Raw genomic sequence first — 18,530 nt, forward strand, 5'->3', positions numbered from 1 at the left:
CGGATAACCATTTCTACTTGTCTTTCCTGACTGGCCTATGTTTTTCCTCTTTTTACTTCATTTGGGAGAGGGGGGGGTGTTTCACACAGCTTTTCTGTCCACTGCATTGGCCCTGGAAGATGGGACACCGATGTTGTGAACCACAGCACCAGCGGGGGAACGAGCAAAGAAGCCAGAAATGGGGGGGGGGGAATTTCACCTTCCATCTGCACAACGGTTTCGTAGCTCAACACAGCATCTTCTCGACCTGCAGAGGGAAAAATAGGGAGTGTGGTCAAATATTCTTCGTGGTGATGGTGGTGGTGGTGGAGGAGGAGGAGGAGGAACAGGGACAGCGGAGAGAAACAGACAGCAAGCAGGGAAGGAGACGGGAGGAAAGACAAAGGTTCATGAAGCAGGATCTCAGAGACTGACACCCACCTTGACAGCCTGATCCAGGGCCCCGATCCTGGAGGAGGAAGGAAGGAAGAGAAAATAAGGAAGAGGAAGAGAGGAGGAGCAGAGAGAAAGAGAGGGGAATGCACACCTCTGTTTCTGTGACGGAGGTGGGGACTATGTTTGTGGACACTGGAGGGGTGTTCCTCCTCAAAGGGAGGGGAGTGGACTCTGGGTGGGAAGCTTCTTCCCCAGGACTCCAGGCGCAGGACAAAAGGTGACAGCTGGTCCCACCCTGAGAGGTCCTCCAGATGTGGACAAAGCCCACCACTCTGTCCCGCAGGACACACGGATCTGTAGGACCCTGCTCAGATGCGCTATTCCATGGACATTAAACTGTCTTTGCCACACCATGCAGGTATGTCTTGTTAGAAAGATTTTTCCAAGCTGCAGAAGAGATCTTTGGGGCTAATTCAGGACAGATTTATTTATTTATTTATTTATGAGACTTATATACCGCTTTAAGTGCAAGCACTCTCTAAGCGGTGTACACCAGTAAGCAATGTATATATACATATATATTTTACATTGCCCCCAACAATCTGGGTCCTCATTTTACCTACCCCGGAAGGATAGAAGGCTGAGTCAACCTTGAGCCGGTGAGATTTGAACCGCTGACCTGCTGAACAGGGTCAGCTAAAGTGGCCTGCAGTACTGCACTCTAACTGCTGCGCCACTTCGGCTCTTATCAGATCCCTCTACACACACACACACACACACACACACACACACACACACGAGCAGCGTGCCTGGGCGGAGCTGGCTCGGAGCTGGGTGCCCCAACCTCGTCACCTTGAAGACGGGTGGACTTTAATTTTGAATTCCCAGCTTGCAAGCTAACAAATTAATAACAGGTGTTCCAGGTTGTCCTGGAGTTAGGGGACAATTGGGAGTAGGATTCCCACATGGCTTAGTAACAGCAATCCCTGCAGTCCGAACCGAGGTTAATTGAATCACACTGGTGGTTAGACGAGAACCTCATTTAGCTTCCCGCTGGCTCCACTACCAAAAGCTATAGGCAGTTGCCAATCCCAGGTGTTTGCAAACAGGTGGCAGGTAGGTAAGCTGCTGATGGACAGGAGTGTGCGAGTGGCAGGGGAGGCGTGGAGACCCTTGGAGGGGAGGAAATTGCCGGGGTGTGTGAGTGGCAGGGGAGGTGTGACAAGGGTGTGCAGGGTGTATAAGAGTGTAAGGGAGGCATAGTGGGGCTGAGGGTGTGTGAGGGTGAAAGGGACATGATGAACCTTGGGAAGGGTGCATGGGAGTGCACGAGTGGTGGGGAGGTGCAGCAAGGCCCGGGGACGGTGTGTGAGTGTGCAAGGGAGGCACGATGAGACTTGAGAAGGGTGTACAGGCAGTGGTCGGATTCAAATATGTGAACAACCGGTTCTCTGCATGGATGTGACTTCCAGAAATCCGTTCTGGGCCTGGGTAACAAAAAATTAGCTACCAGTTCTACCGAACTGGCTGAATCCTACCACTGTGTACGGGGCTTGCAAAAGGCTGAGTCAGTGCATGCTTAGAGGGTCGGGTGAGGAAAATTAACATCAGTGACCTGCAATCTTTCCTGCTGTCTTCCCCAGTGACTTTCTGGGGAAGCCAGCAGGAAATGTCACAAACGGCATTCACATAATTGTGAGGTCCTGCAACCGGTTGTAAATACAAGTCAGCTGCCAAGCGCCCAGATCACAATCATGTGACTTCAAGACGTAACTCTGAATGGTCATAACTCGAGAACTACGTGTCATCAGAGAGGGTTTAGCCACGCTCCAGATTAGTCGCTTCTCGGTAATTCTAAATTATCTCTCAGTGTATAGTTCTTGACAAATGCCCCACAGTTATGTTAGGGTCCTGAACCCCATCTTTTGCAAGACCAAGGATGGACTCACCTTTGCTTTTAACCGCGTCCACTCCCGTCGCTCGACCCTGCAGAAGGCAGAGAGAGAGAAGACTCATCAGTTGGTGACCCCAAGGCCTTCCTTCTCAGCCCAACAATCGCCAAAGTCCAGGAACTTCTCCAACTGCCCAAAGACGGCCCCCACCATTAAAAACCACCGCAAATGGCACAAGACCATCAAATTTCGCCACCAAGAATTGAGCATCTTCACATAGATTTTACGAGATTGATTGACACGATCTAGCATATCAATTTTTGGCGACCGCAAAGGGATTTGGTGGTTTTCACACAACCAGGCAAGACCACAGACATGTTCCAAGATGGGAGAATTTGGCCACAGCCGAACACATTTTAATGCATGGGTGTGTAGTGCGTGTCTCTGTGTGCCCTGAACCCCACTTTCAAAAGTCGCAGGAGAGACCCCTCCCCTCCCCAAAGATCCTCTCCCTTACCGCCTCTTGCTGGGAATAAAGCCAAGCTCGTCACTGTCGCCATCCGGATGGACACGTCGCGCCTGCCACCACTCCTCGTCGGAAGCATCGATGACGTGTAGGACGTCGCCAAAATGGAAACTCAGAGCTTGGCTCAAGAAACCACAATCCTTGGTCTTGTCGTAGTCGAAGAGAGCCCTGTTCGATGGAAGGGGGAATGAGAGTGGGCAAACAGGTGAGAAGGCCAAAATATCATGGACTGTTTCAAACTTGCCCCGTCCCTTAAATTCGCTGGATGGTGAGATGGGCTGCATGTACAGTTCCTCAGGCAGGAAACCCTATATCATTTCAGACAAATGGCTGTCCATTCTTAAAAAATCAAGGATTATCTGTGAACGGGACATTTCCACCAGGAAAGCACACAGATTCTTATTTTAAAAATAATATAGTTACTACCCCACTGATTTTTTTTGGGGGGGGGGAGGAGGACACCCGTGGACACTGGGACGGGGGTCCTAAGGGCTGGGGGCTCACCGGATATAGAAGCCCCTTTTGGGGTTACTCCGAAGCGAGGCGGTTCCTGAACCCAAACTGCTGTTCATCAGCTGTTCCCGCAGATCGTGGATCTTGGCTTCAAAGCGGCTATACTCTAGAAGGGGAGAGATCAGGAAACGGGTCTATGTGTGTTTTTGTGATGCTGCGTCACAGAATCACAGAGTTGTAGAATTGAAATGCCCCCAAAGATCATCAAGTCTGGTACTTCTCAAACCTGGGAACTTTAAGAGGTGAGGACTTCAACTCCCAGAATTCCCTGGCACGAATACATTCCTTTTGATATATACATCCATTGTGGCCTGCTTACTCTCTTTTAATCCCTCCCTCTGCAATCTCTCTGCTCTAGGAGATGATAGGAGAATAAAAACAGGCGTGGCTGGCTGGGGAATTTTGGGAGTTGAGGTTCTCTCCTCTTAAAGGTCACCATGTTGAGAAGCATTAAACACAGAGATGATCACTGACACCTCCAAAAGCGACAGGTGACATTTCAATGCCCCCCAACCCCCATTTCAAATAGCCCCCTCCTCTGCAGACGTTTCCACCCAAAGCATCTGCAGGGCAGGTCGAAAAAGTCAAGATGGCAGCCGGGACCAAAGCCATGCCTCTTTGTTGTGCATGGCACAATACGGGCAGTTCTCAACCTATAACAGTTCATTTAGTGACCGTTATGGCCATGAAAAAAGGGACATGACCATTTTTCACACTTAACGACCGTTGGCAGCACCCCCAGGGTCACGTGATCAAAATTCAGATGTTTGGCAACTGACTCGTTTTTATGACGGTCGCAGCGTCCCGGTGTCACATGATCCCCTTTTGCGACTGTCTTAGTTATAACTAACCAGGATGAAACACCACCAGGAAAGCTCACAAATTATCAAAAAAAAAAAACCCCTCTCCTCGCCACTGTCCAGGTTGAGGGGTTGATTTTCATCCACCCTGTCTTCCACATCCACTCGTGTGTCCTGCGTTGGGTCTCTCTCCCCCACCCCCCAAAAAATCTTACCATCTGGTTTGTACTGGGCAATAATGGTGACCGTCTGCCCGGCGTTTTTCAGAGCGATGGCAGCTTGTTCGTGGGTAGCGTTCCTGAGATCCACGCCGTTGACCTGTCGGAAGAAGTTAATAACTGATCAGAAGAGCTGGAAGGGACCTTGGAGGTCATCTAGTCCAACCCCCTGCTCAGGCAGGAAACCCTACACCATTTTGGACAAGTGGCTATCCAGTCTCTTCTTAAAAACTTCCAGTGTTGGAGCATTTACTGCTTCTGGAGGCAAGTAGTTCCACTGGTTAATTGTTCTCACTGTCAGGAAGTTTCTCCTTAGTTCTAGGTTGCTTCTCTCCTTGATTGGTTTCCATCCGTTGCTTCTTGTCCTGCCTTCAGGCGCTTTGGATAATAGCTTGACTCCCTCTTCTTTGGGGCAGCCCCTGAGATACTGGAAGGCTGCTATCATGTCCCCCCCCTTGTCCTTTTGGCCAAACCCAAATCCTGCAGCTGTTCTTTGTATGTTTTAGTCTCCAGGCTTTTGATCATCTCTGTTGCTTTTCTCTGCACTTTTTCTAAAGTCTCAACATCTTTTTTGTAATGTGGGGACCACAACTGGCTGCATTATTCCAGATGTGGCCTTACTAAGGCTTCATAAAGCAGTCCTAAATACCTCACCTGATTTTGATTCTATGCCTCTGTTTATACAACCCAGGGTTTGTGTTAGCCTCTTTAGTTGCTGTCACACACTGCTTATTCTACTGCTTTATAATATAATATATACCTACATACATAGACATATATATTATGATAAGTAGTATAATAAGCAGTATAATAAATATTACAATAAATATTGCATATATATTATAATAAGCAATATAATAAATATTATAATAAATGTGTATTATAATAAGCAATATAATAAACCATAATAAATATTGCAATAAATATTGTACATTATAATAAGCAATATAATAAAGTATAATAAATATTATAATAAATATTATATATATTATAGTAAACAGGATAGTGAGCAATATACTAAGCAGTATAATATATATATATATATATATATATATATATATATATATATATATATATATATATATATATTAAAAATTAACATAAAAATTGAGGAACGTAGTCTCCTGGGTGTATACATATTTAAAAGATAAAAACGAGCACCAGGAGGTAAAACAATTAAATGTTTAATAAACATTATTAAACATTTAATTGTTTTACCTCCTGGTGTTCGTTTTTATCTTTTGAATATATATATATATATATATATATATATATATATATATATATATATATATATATTTGTCTTCTGAGGTTTTCACGGGTGTTTGTATGTAGGTCTTTGGTTATTCGGGTTTTCTCCCATGTCAAATTGGAAGTGTCTTGGCGACGTTTCGACAAAGTCCCATTCGTCATCTTCAGGCTGGTGTCTTCGGCTTCGTGCTTCATTGCTCCTAGAAGCACGAAGCCGAAAATACCAGCCTGAAGATGACGAATGGGACTTCATTGAAACGTCGCCAAGACACTTCCAATTTTACGCGGGAGAAAACCCGAATAACCAAATAAGTATGATGTTTATTATCTTGCTTATCATTCTGGTTCCCCCTCAGGCCTGCCCACCCCTCCCCCACCCGCAGCCAGCCCTTGGAGGGATCAGCAGGAGCAGGACGGGGGGGGGGAGGATCTTACTGAGAGGATCTGGTCCCCTTTCCGAAGTTCTCCGCTGAGGTCAGCCGGTCCTCCGGCCAGGATGAAGGAGATGAAAATGCCCTCGCCGTCTTCGCCCCCCACAATGTTGAACCCCAGCCCTGTTGAGCCACGGTGGATCACGATGCGGCGCGGTTCCCTGGAGGGAGAGAAAAAGCGAGGGTGTGACGCTTAAAAGGGTCCCGGGGGGGTCATCTAGTCCAACCCCCGCTCCCCCGCTGGCTGGGCTACTCTGGGAGTTGAAGTCCATACACACACCTTCAAGCTGCCGAGTTGGAAAGGGACTCCCCTCCTCCTGGCGTCTCATGCGATTCCTTCCTCGCCCTGCCTTCCTAACCCTTTCAGCTCATTACAATCTGTACTCAGATCTCCGCTTGGTCTCTTTTTCAGACGAAACGAACCCCAATCCTTTATGTCAGTGATGGCGAACCTTTTAGAGACCGAGTGCCCAAAATCTGGCCCTGCCCCCACTCCACCCCTGCCCCACCCCACTCCGCCCCCACCCTGCCTGCCCGCAGGGCCATTCACTGCCTCCAGGGCCCGCCGCAGATCACCCAGGCAGCCCAGCAGCGCCATGGCGGCCACGCCCTCTGCCCGCGCCCTGCAGCATCAACTGTGCGCGATGGGGCGTGAGGGCAGAGTCTTGTCTACGCTGCCTGGCTGCCATGTCCTTGGCTGCACTGCTCCGTGTGGGCCACACTCAGGGGCGACTCTCCTCCAGGGGGGCTGCTGGTGAGGAGGGGGTCATGGGGGGAGGCGAGGCTGGGGCAACGGCACGTGTGCCCACAGAGAGGGCTCCGAGTGCCGCCTCTGGCACTTGCGCCATAGGTTCGCCACTACTGCTTTATGTCTTCCTCTGCGGTGGCCACGCGCCCTATGGCAGTCCGCCGGACTCACTACAAATTGAAACTGTCTTGGCCACTGACTCGTATTTATTACGGTCGCAGCGTGCCGGAGATAGCGCGATGCCCTTTGGCAACCTTCTAACAGGCCAAGTCAATGTGGAATCCAGATTCACTTAACACCCGTGTTCCTCATTTAACAACCGCCCCGATTCTCTTAACAACAGTGGCGGGAAAGGTCGTAAAATAGGGCAAAGCTCACTTAACGACATAAATGTTGGGCCCAGTTGCAGTCAAGCAGAGCCATTCGCTGTCCTTGGTGCTGAATCCACAGCCGCCTTCAGCACCACGGACAGCGAACCACTCAGCCAAGACTCTGTGACAGGTACGCGAATGCCACACACCCCAGGAGGCGGAGCCAGCACTTACCTGGGAATATCTTCCTCCCCCATCAGTTCTTTTGGGATGGGGGAGTACCTCCGAGGAGAGGTGGGGGTCATGGCTTGTGGGTAGTCGCTACCCAGGTAACTCTGATGACCGATTTCGTTGTCCAGGTGATGAGAATAAGCTAATCATAAAGAAGAAGAATAATGGTTTATTGGATTTATATGCCAAACACACATGCAAAGAAGCAGAAGGGAAGGAAGCACGATTAAAAAAAGGGAAAGTGGCATTTTTGCAGAGGCAAAAGGACCTTTAATTCAGAATTTGCAAAAAATATATATTCCTCATGTGTTGGTGGACAGCAATGTATTTTTTAATAGATCAGCGAAGCTCCGCAAATGTTAAAAATCAAGCTCTTTAAGGTCCTTCACAGCCAGAGATATAAAAAAAATTCCCCAGTTTTGCAAGTATGATGAGTTTAGTTGAGTTTCCTCCGGAGGGGTCAGGGTCATTCTCAAGCCCACGGTCGACCAAGGATGCCTCCGTTATGAGGTTCTCTAAGAGGGGAGGAGGTGGAGAGATCAGGAGGAAGGGGCGGGAAGCCACTCACAGGAAGTGAGGTCAGGAGGGGCGTAAGAGTCGTTCAGGTCGAGGGTGGTGGGCTTGGCCACCTTCAGGTAGACGATGTCGAAGGTGTTCTTCAGAGCTGCCACAGCGTCTTCGTGCATGACGTCCTCCAGACTCACATTGTTCACCTGCAGGGCGGGTAAGAAAGGGCTGTTGATTGACAGACTCACCTGTGGCGTTGGGTGAAGGCACTCCGCCTCCCACTCAACCCATCTTCATCCTGGCTCGTTACAAACTGAGCATCTGCTTACCTCAGCATTTCTCAATCTCGGGAACTTTAAAGAGTGTGGACTTCAACTCCCAGAATTCCCCAGCCAGCAATGGGGAATTACACATCGGAGATGAAGGGAGATGTAATCCCACTCACTGAAAGATCCCATCTTGTGGAAAGTTGTGAATAATTTCCCCCAGCCTATGCTTAGGGGTGCCGACAAGAAGAAAGAGCTGGTGACATCACACATATCATGACTTAGAGGCACCAGTTCGTGAGTTGGGTTGAGTTGGGCTAGGTTGGGTGGGTTAGGCTGGGTTTAGTAGAGTTCAGTTGAAGAGTTGGATTGGGTTGAGTTGAAGAGTTGGGTTGGGTTGAGTTGGGTTGGCTTAGATTAACTTCAATTGAGTTGGGATGAGTTGAGTTGGGTTTGGTAAGGTTAAATTGGCTTGAGTTGAATTGTTGGGTTGGGTAACATTAACAGGTTGAGTAGCATTGAAGAGTTGGGTTGGGTTGAGTTGGGTTGGGCTCGATGAATTTCAATTGAATTGGGATGAGTTGAGTTGGGTTTGGTAACGTTAAATTGGGTTGAGTTGAATTGTTGCATTGGGTATGGTTAAATTAAGTTGAGTAGTGCTGAACTTGATGAACTTCAATTGAGAGGATGAGTTGAATTGAGTTGGGTAAGGTAAAATTAGGTTGAGTTGAATTGAATTGGGTTGGGTAAGGTTAAATTAGGTTGAGTTGAATTGAGTTGGGTTGGGTAAGGTTAAATTAGGTTGAGTTGAATTGAGTTGGGTTGAGTAAGGTTAAAATAGGTTGAGTTGAATTGAGTTGGGTTAGGTAAGGTTAAATTAGGTTGACTTGAATTGAGTTGGGTTGAGTAAGGTTAAATTGGGTTGAATTGAGTTGGGTTGAGTAAGGTTAAATTGGGTTGAGTTGAATTGAGTTGGGTTGAGTAAGGTTAAAATAGGTTGAGTTGAATTGAGTTGGGTTGGATAAGGTTAAATTAAGCTGAGTTGAGTAGCCAGGTGGAGTTGGGTTGGGTTGGGTTAAGTTAACTTGAACTGAGTTGGGTTGAGTTGAGTAAAGTTAAACTGAATGGAACTGAAGATACCTGAAGCATTGTGGCTAATTTGGCCAGATCTACCAACCCTCGTTAATCTGGATTGAAATTATCTATTCCTTTTGGCTATCTCTACATTTAACTTTGGGGGAAATTCTTGTAAGACCGTTCCCCCACCCTGGTTCTTGGGCAGCCCACCACAGCCCCGCCCAGCCCGGGCCTTACCGCCAGGATTTTGTCCCCGATCTGCAGCCGCCCGTCCTTGTGGGCTGCCCCGCCTTCGATGATTTTGGTGACGTAGATGCTGTTGTCCCCCGGGATGTGTTGGTTGCCCACACCGCCCGCAATGCTGAAGCCCAGCCCTGCGGAGGAAGTCCAGAGGAGAAAGTTCGTGAGGAAGTCACCTTCTCAATGAGAGATAGAGAAGGGTGGAGATAGAGCAGGGTGCACATCAGGCGAAAACATCTGGAGGAAACATTTTCTTAGGGCTGAATTCACTTTTAACACTGGGGTCCACCACCTATGGTCCACAGCCTGGTACCGAGTCCACGGGAACACCTGGCAGACTCCACCCTCCTTGCGGTAGCGGTTTTCATCATTTTAAGAAGATCCTGTACAATCTCTAACATCATCTAGTCCAGAATTTCCCAACCTTCCTGGCTGGACAGACGGTGGTGCTAGTGTGCACGTGCCTGCGCAAGTGGGCCGCAGGCGTCTGCGTGACGTTGGCGGCAATGCTAGCGTTCCCACGCATGCGCAAATGGTGCTACCATGAGTGGGGTGGGCCTCGCCAGCTATTCCCGGGGCCCAGTGGCCAACAGGCCGTGGCCTGGTACTAGTCCAACCGCCAGCGCACGCCAGGATCCACTGCATGACATGAGCATCTGGATAACCTGAAGGCCTCCAGCAATCAGAACTGACATTTCGTACTAAAAGACAGCATGGATGCATCGGCCCTTCTCCCTCTTTTGTGCCCAGCACGTGGCATTTAAAGATACACTGTGCCTGCCACGGGAGGTATAATAATAGTAGTAAAGTTGGAAGGGACCTTGGAGGTCATCTAGTCCAACCCCCTGCTCAGGCAGGAAACCCTACACCATTTCAAACAAATGGCTGTCCAGTCTCTTCTTAAAAACTTCCAGTGTTGGAGCATTTACTGCTTCTGGAGGCAGGCGGTTCCACTGGTTAATTGTTCTCGCTAAGGTTCCATTAGCCGTGCTAGGGCTGATGGGATGGTGGGGTGTGTGTGTGTGGAGTTTTCTCTATGAAGGCTCCCTGATGAGAAGCAGAACCAGACATAAATTCTCTACTTAGGACGGTGGTTGTCAACTTTAGCCACTTGACGACGGGTGGAATTCGGCTCCCAGAATTCCCTGGCACTAATACTATCCCTTTCGCTAGGTGCACCCATTGTGGCCCACGTATTCTCTTGTCATCCCTTTCTCTGCAATCTCTCCGCTCTAGGGGGCATAGGACAGAAAACAGAAAAGAAAGGCGTGACTAGCTAGGAAATTCTGGGAGTTGAAGTCCACCCATCTGAAAGCCGCTGAAGTTGAGAAAGACCGCTTTGGGGGTAATGTGGCTTCACCCAAACGGGAACTGGGGTTCAGCCAAGCAACAGAGCCCTAAAGAAGCCCTGGGGGGGGGCGGAGGGGTTTACCTTTAGGGCCTTTGATCAGCTTGATCTCGATCACCTTCTCCGCCAGCGGTTTCCGGCGCATGACGTAGAGCCGCACGATGGAGCCGGCCTCCTTCAACGCTTCCACCGCCGTGCTGTGGGTCACCTCCCGTACGTCCACATCGTTCACAAAGAGGATGCTGTCGTTCACTCTGTTCCGGGGGGGAGAAATCAGACCCCAGCCCACCCCCAAAAAAATCAGGACTGTAATTCCGCCCAGGGTCACTTGGTTGAGTCGGGCGGCTGGAGAAATGGAACGCACGAATGAAAATAAATTACGGGCTGTCCTCAACTTACGAGCACTCGCTTAGTGACCCTTTGGGGAAAAAAGGGGACTTACGACCGCATTTCACACTTGCGACCGTTGCAGGGCTAGGGTTGGGGAGTCCTGGGATGGGAGACCACCAGGAGAGCCTGGTTTCTAGGTGTTCACCTTAATCTGCCATCTTGAGCGGCCGCCCCTCCAGGGATGATTTTGGTGATGAAGATGCTGGGGTCGTCGCCAACGTGTGGATTGTCGGTGCCCCCGGCGATGCTGAACCCCAGCCCGGAGTTGCCCTGGGAGAGAGTAAGGTCTAAATGCAAATGGACCCATATGACTGCCAACGAGGAAACCAGGATTGGCTTGAGTCCTGCGGACTTCAGTTCCCAGAATGCCCAGCCAGAAAGGCATCCTTGAGTCCTGCAGACTTCAACTCCCAGAATTCCCCAGCCAGAAAGGCGCCCTTGAGTCCTGCGGACTTCAACTCCCAGAATGCCCCAGCCAGGAAGAAGTCCTTGAGTCCTGCGGACTTCAACTCCCAGAATGCCCCAGCCAGGAAGAAGTCCTTGAGTCCTGCGGACTTCAACTCCCAGAATGCCCCAGCCAGGAAGAAGTCCTTGAGTCCTGCGGACTTCAACTCCCAGAATGCCCCAGCCAGGAAGTAGTCCTTGAGTCCTGCGGACTTCAACTCCCAGAATGCCCCAGCCAGGAAGGCGTCATTGAGTCCTATGGACTTCAACTCCCAGAATGCCCCAGCCAGGAAGGCGTCCTTGAGTCCTGTGGACTTCAACTCCCAGAATGCCCCAGCCAGAAGGGCGCCCTTGAGTCCTGCGGACTTCAACTCCCAGAATTCCCCAGCCAGGAAGGCGTCCTTGAGTCCTGCGGACTTCAACTCCCAGAATTCTCCAGCTGGCTGGGGACTTCTGGGAGTTGAAGTCCACCTATCTTAAAGTGGCAAAGTTGAGAAACAGCAACGTAAATGACTTCCTTGTCCCCGATCTCACACGTGCGCGCACAGACACACACACACACACACACAAAATTACCCTCTCTAGTGTGATCTCTTCATATTCCATCTCGCCTTCCGTTCCATTTACCTGGGGGGGGGGGAGAAAGGCGCAGTTAGAGGCGGGTAGATTTACTGACCCAAGAGGGCAAAACTCTTTAGGAAGACCTTCGGGATGTGGGGAGGGGGTGGAGAGAGAGAGGTGGAAGTGGCCAGTCAAGGGGGGGCATGCGAGGGTGGGGTGGGGGGCTGGCCAGAGGACTTGGGGGAGGCAACGAAGTGGACCTCTGCGGGAAAACTCACATAAGCTGGTGCTTCTAAAGTGTCGGTGTTGACAATAACGGGTGGAGAATTAGCCTGGAGACAGACAAAGAGACACAGAGAGAGAGAGAGAGAGAGAGAGAAAAGAGGAGGGGGCGAAATTATACGAGGCCACATCTCCCAATCATCTCTTGCAAGGGTCTTCAGCAGATCTGGCTCGACAAGGGCCGGGGACCCCAGCCCTGGATGCTTTTTCCACCCACCCACCCCTCCTGCATGCAGCCTGGACCCCCAAATTCTCAAATCTGCATTCTCCCTTCCGTCCATCCAGCCCTTTCGTGGGACCACTTTATGCCCGAAACGGCTGTGCAATGCAAACAGGGATCTCCATAGGAGAATAAAATAAAATAATAAAATAATAAAATAAAATAAAATAATAAAATAAAGTAAATAAAACAGAATAAAATAAAAATAAAATAAATAGAATAGAATAAGATAAAAAGAAAAAAGAAAAGAAGAAAAGAAAAATAAAATAAAATAATAAAATGAAATAAAATAAATAAGATAAAATAATAAAATAAAATACAATAAAATAAATAAGATAAAATAATAAAATAAAATACAATACAATAAAATAAATAAGATAAAATAATAAAATAAAATAAAACACAATACAATAAAATAAAATAAATAGAATAAGATAACAATAAAAATAAAATAATAAAATAACATAACATAACATAAATAGAATAAACCAAATATTGCACAGAGGGTTGCCGAGTGCGGGGTGCAAAATGTGGGTACCCTGAATAGCTGGTGGGGTGAAGTCCCCGATGGAGGCAGATGGGGCAAAGGGAAGGGGGGAGAGGGCGATGCCAAATTTGGACACCGATAGGCGTCGTCCTGGCGGGGTAGCTACGGGGGGGGGGGGTGCCGAGCTGTTTGGCCTGGAATCCAAGTGGGCTGAAGTCCAGCTCGGCTCCCCACCCACCCACTCACCTCTCTCCCCCCTCCTCCATTTTGCAATGCTTTCCCTCTTTTTCTTCCACCTCCAGTGGCCGCTGACAACAGTCGCCATGGCGACACCATGACAACAGCATCTCCCTCTGGGGATGCAAATGAAGGGGACCGTGCTCAGGTGGGAGGGGCTGAACAATGTATTGGGGAGGGAGGGGCTATTTTATTTGAAAGAGGGGGGAGAGCAACCCCACCCTCACCCCCCCAGGCCAAAATGACCCTCCCATCCATCAGGGGGCAAGGAAGGACGTCAGCCCAGCTTCCCAACCTGAACCCTCTTTGGGAGTGTGTTTGGACTACAGCGCCCATCAGCCCCTGCCCGGAGTGGATGGGCGCTGGAGTCCAACGTCCCGTGGGCAGGGGAGGCTGGAAGGCTGTGGCGGAGGTTTGCATCTGGAAGTGCAAATTTGAAATTTCCTCAGGAGGATGCCACAAACCACGGCTTCTTCTTCGTTGGGGCGGCGACACGTCAACGAAGCCGTGATGTCATCAAGGCTTGTTCCCCCGGGGCAGGGATTATTGGGTGGGGAATGGACAGTCTGGATTCACAGCCTACAGCTGGGAGGGGGGGGGGAACTGAACCATTCAAGGCCTAACTGAGAATTATTAAGGTAGCAACAAAGAACGCCGGCCATTTTTATATAAATTTATTTATTCAGCCTGATATATTCAATATTTCCAGCGTGGAAATTCTTTAAGTACCGTTAGTGGGGGAAAATGGATTTTTCCACTCTGTAAATTTCAATCTGAAACTCCTGAGAATTCATCATTTTTTTCCAGATTATTTTTAATCAAATCTTACAGCACCTGGATTAGCAACAGTTTGGTCTAGTGGTTAAGGCACCTGGCTAGGAACTAAGGAGACGGTGAGTTCTAGTCCCGCCTTAGGCATGAAAGCCAGCTGAGAGACTTTGAGCCAATCACCAGGAGACGGTGAGTTCTAGTCCCGCCTTAGGCATGAAAGCCAGCTGAGAGACTTTGAGCCAATCAGCAGGAGATGGTGAGTTCTAGTCCCGCCTTAAACATGAAAGCCAGCTAAGAGACTTTGAGCCAATCACCAGGAGACGGTGAGTTCTAGTCCCGCCTTAGGCATGAAAGCTGCCTGGGTGACTTTGAGCCAATCACCAGGAGACGGTGAGTTCTAATCCCACCTTAGGCATGAAAGCCAGCTGAGAGACTTTGAGCCAATCAGCAGGAGACGGTGAGTTCTAGTCCCGCCTTAAACATGAAAGCCTGCTAAGAGACTTTGAGCCAATCACCCGGAGACGGAGAGTTCTAGTCCCGCCTTAGGCATGAAAGCTGCCTGACTTGGAGCCAATCACCAGGAGACAAGTGAGTTCTAGTCCCGTCTTAGGCAATAAAGCCACCTGAGAGACCTTGAGCCAATCACCAGGAGACGGTGAATTCTAGTCCCGCCTTAGGCATGAAACCCAGCTGGGTGACTTTGAGCCAATCACCAGGTGATGGAGAGTTCTAGTCCCGCCTTAGGCATGAAAGCCAACTGAGAGACTTTAAGCCAATCACCAGGAGACGGTGAGTTCTAGTCCCACCTTAGGCATGAAAGCCAGCTGAGAGACCCTGAGCCAATCACCAGGAGACAGTGAGTTCTAGTCCCGCCTTAGGCCTGAAACCCGGCTGGGTGACTATGAGGCAATCACCAGGAGATGTGAGTTCTAGTCCCGCCTTAGGCACGAAAGCCTACTTTGCTTTCTTTCTCTCTCTCAGGCCAACCCACCTCACAGGGTTGTTGTTGAAGTAAGAGGAAGAAAAAGCACTAGGCATATTCGTTGCCTTGAATCACTCACCGAGTAATAAAAGTGTGATTTAAAAAGTCTAAAAATAAAGGAGGAGTAAATAAACCACATAAAAGCATCCACGGACCAGAACTTTCTGCTTTTTAACAACTCTTCTGTCAGGCATGCTACATATGAACGAGAGGCCTGTCTCTTTTTAATTATTAGGATCATTATTAGGCCAAAGCGGGACCCCTCCCCAATCCGCCCCCCCAATAGTCAGCCCCTATTTCCCCTGGCACGGCGGTTCCCAGGATGCCCAGCCAACAGAGTTGCAAAGAATTCTGGGAATTGCAGTCTTTCTCCCAAAGGTGCGAGAACCCCAATTTAGCAAAGGAAGAGACTCCCCCCCTTCATCTTCCCAAATTTCCCTCTCCTCCCCCATCAAGCCCCCCCCCCCTCATTCCCAACCTGTTCTTCCCTATTGTAGAGTCCTTTCGATGGGGTTCATTTTCGTCAGGGGGCACTTCAGAGGTCATCTAGCTGAGCCCCAGGTTCGAGGGAGGACCCAGCCCCGGGTTCAAAGTAGCATCTTCCCCAGTTCAAGTGCCCCTCCCACCCGGGAATTCCTCTTTTATACCCACCACACCCCTGGGGTTAGAACCAGGCCTGGGTTCCACTCCTGCCTTCGGGGGGGGGGGCACAGAGAAGAAGCCCACCCACCCACCTTTCCGGGTGAGGACAACATCACCCCTCATCCACCTCGGGGCTAAATGGGACCGGAATCCCTGAAGAGCTCTGGCAGGGACTTGGATAGTAGACCCCCCCTCCCCTCTGGATCTCTCACAGCCCCCAGCCCCTTTTAAACTGGATCCCCCCGGGGGGGGGCGGGTCTGACCAGGGCAGCGCAGAGGAGACCCTTCCCCTAAAAGCTTCCATGTTTGACCAGCCTGACTGCTTGGCCCGTTTTAGCCTTAAGCATTTGAGACCCCAGCCCCCCCCTCTTTCTGCCCCCAGGCCCCCCAAGGTACAATCCTGCCCCCCCCCAAGGAAGATGCCAGCATGAGACACGGCAGAGAATGCAACTGCCTCAATCCGGAAGCAACGACTACAGTTCCCAGCGTCCCCTGCCTCCTCTCATCCGCCAAACCCTTGCAGTCTGGCTCTCTGGGACCTTCCCCCGTTCCCCCCCCAGGTTCACCCCCCCCCAGGCCTCTTCTGCGCCTCCCCACAAAGCCGAATCCTTCTCATTCTCCACCCTTCTCTTGTTTGAGAAGCAGAAGAGAGGACACACACACACACACACACACACACACACACACTGAACTAAAAGCAAAACAGCCCCAGGGCCAGGTCAGAAATGGTGTATAAGAACTCCTGCTTGGGCAGGGGGGTGGACTAGATGACCTGCAAGGTCCCTTCCAACTCTGTTATTCTATTCTATTCTATTCTATTCTATTCTATTCTATTCTATTCTATTCTATTCTATATTATTATTCTATTCTATATTATTCTATTCTATTCTATTCCTTATTTCTATTCTATTTTATTTATTCTATTCTATATTATTATTCTATTCTATTCCTTATTTCTATTCTATTCTATTTATTCTATTTTATATTATTATTCTATTCTATGTTATTATTCTATTCTATTCTATTCCTTATTTCTATTCTATTCTATATTATTATTCTATTCTATTCCTTATTTCTATTCTATTCCTTATTTCTATTCTATTTCTATATTATTATTCTATTCTATATTATTATTCTATTCTATTCTATTTCTATATTATTATTCTATTCTATTCTATTGCTTATTTCTATTCTATTCTATATTATTATTCTATTCTATATTATTATTCTATTCTATATTATTATTCTATTCCTTATTTCTATTCTATTCTGTTCCTTATTTCTATCCTATCCTATCCTATCCTGTCCTATCCTGTCCTGTCCTGTCCTGTCCTATTCTATTCTATTCTATTCCATTCCATTCCCATTCCATTCTATGGATGGGAGACCACCAGGAAATGCCAGGAACCAGCGAGAGGCTATGCTGGGAACTTTAATACTTTTTTTTTTTTTAGAAATCCAGAAACGACAGAAAAATGCTTGCTCGGGGCAGCCAGCTTTTCAAACCTCCAACATGCCCCCCTTCCCAGGACCATGGGAGGGGAGAATGGAGGGAGGGGGGCGAGACGTCGAACCCTGACTGGTCCTGGAGAGCCCGAACAGGCACAGCCCCCACCTCCTGGGGTCTCTACTCTTCCCACTAAGAAGAGACCGTGCCGTGGGCTGGTGCCAGGTTGGCATCTGTGAGTGGGTAGAGGCGTTGTGTAGGAGAGGTTTTGTAGAAGCACAAGCAGGTGTGGCGGTCGGGGGGGGGGGTAAGGGATTATCTCGGCGGGGGGCTCTGGGGAAGGGGGTGCCGGGTGCGAAAGAGAAGACGAGGGATGGCTGCAGGACCAGGGAGGATCTTCAAATCTGCTCATTGTGACAGGGACCCCAAACACTCTGCACATGCGGCCTCTGCCTGGGCTGGATGGATGAAATTAGGAAGTTGCGACGCTGTTGTCGTTTGTATGACACTCCTGTGTGGCATTACCAAACTAACAACCACATTCCCCAACAGGGGGCCCCCCAGATTCACCCCAGCACTATAAAACGTGTTCTCCTAAGTCAGGGGTCTTCAAATGTGGCCCTTTTAGAACTTGTGGCTGGCTGAGGAATTCTGGGAGTTGAAGTCCAGAAGCAGGGGTCTTCAAACTTGGCCCTTTGATGACTTGGGGACTTCAACTCCCAGAATTCCTCAGCCAGCGTGAGGGAACTTTGACCCTTTTATGACTTGTGGACTTCAACTCCCAGAATTCCTCAGCCAGTGTGGGGGAATTAGGACCCTTTGATGACTTGCGGACTTCAACTCCCAGAATTCCTCAGCCAGCGTGAGGGAACTAGGACCCTTTGATGACTTGCGGACTTCAACTCCCAGAATTCCTCAGCCAGCGTGAGGGAACTAGGACCCTTTTGTGACTTGTGGACTTCAACTCCCAGAATTCCTCAGCCAGCGTGAGGGAACTAGGACCCTTTTGTGACTTGTGGACTTCAACTCCCAGAATTCCTCAGCCAGCATGAGGGAACTAGGACCCTTTGATGACTTGTGGACTTCAACTCCCAGAATTCCTCGGCCAGAGTGTCTGGCTGAGGAATTCTGGGAGTTGAAGTCCACAAGTCATCAAAGGGGGAACTTTGAAGACCCTTGATTTAAATGATATCCACATGCAGATTCTCACGCAGATCATTAAACCAGCTTTGCAGATCCAGAGTAATATTCCAGTAGAACGAAACTAGAATATGACTCTATTTTCTATTTTCCTTTTAAAAAAGAAAAGTAGAACAAGCTTTCTTTTTAAAAA

General features: G+C 48.9%; 1 protein-coding gene across 9 annotated transcripts in view; it reads right to left on the reverse strand.

Annotated features, from left to right (window-relative positions):
* DLG4 (discs large MAGUK scaffold protein 4) overlaps positions 1-18,530 on the reverse strand; it is a 98,346-nt gene that overhangs the window by 6,835 nt on the left and 72,981 nt on the right. For 8 of the 9 annotated variants that reach the window (XM_039337890.1, XM_039337888.1, XM_039337894.1 and 5 more), the window contains 14 exons: positions 12,408-12,461; positions 12,145-12,195; positions 11,270-11,394; positions 10,819-10,988; positions 9,384-9,520; positions 7,865-8,009; positions 7,300-7,438; positions 6,011-6,167; positions 4,322-4,424; positions 3,298-3,412; positions 2,785-2,961; positions 2,325-2,361; positions 421-448; positions 200-247 (listed from right to left, as the gene is read on the reverse strand). In XM_039337890.1, the coding sequence (XP_039193824.1) occupies positions 200-247; positions 421-448; positions 2,325-2,361; positions 2,785-2,961; positions 3,298-3,412; positions 4,322-4,424; positions 6,011-6,167; positions 7,300-7,438; positions 7,865-8,009; positions 9,384-9,520; positions 10,819-10,988; positions 11,270-11,394; positions 12,145-12,195; positions 12,408-12,461 (1,486 nt within the window). Of the gene's footprint in view, positions 1-199; positions 248-420; positions 449-2,324; positions 2,362-2,784; positions 2,962-3,297; positions 3,413-4,321; positions 4,425-6,010; positions 6,168-7,299; positions 7,439-7,864; positions 8,010-9,383; positions 9,521-10,818; positions 10,989-11,269; positions 11,395-12,144; positions 12,196-12,407; positions 12,462-13,364; positions 13,524-18,530 lie in introns of those variants that run through there. The other variant, XM_039337895.1, reaches the window with a different exon arrangement.

Source organism: Crotalus tigris, unplaced genomic scaffold (assembly GCF_016545835.1).
Source record: "Crotalus tigris isolate CLP2741 ecotype Arizona unplaced genomic scaffold, ASM1654583v1 scf7180000017690.20705106771:4171800, whole genome shotgun sequence".
Classification (NCBI taxonomy): domain Eukaryota; kingdom Metazoa; phylum Chordata; class Lepidosauria; order Squamata; family Viperidae; genus Crotalus; species Crotalus tigris.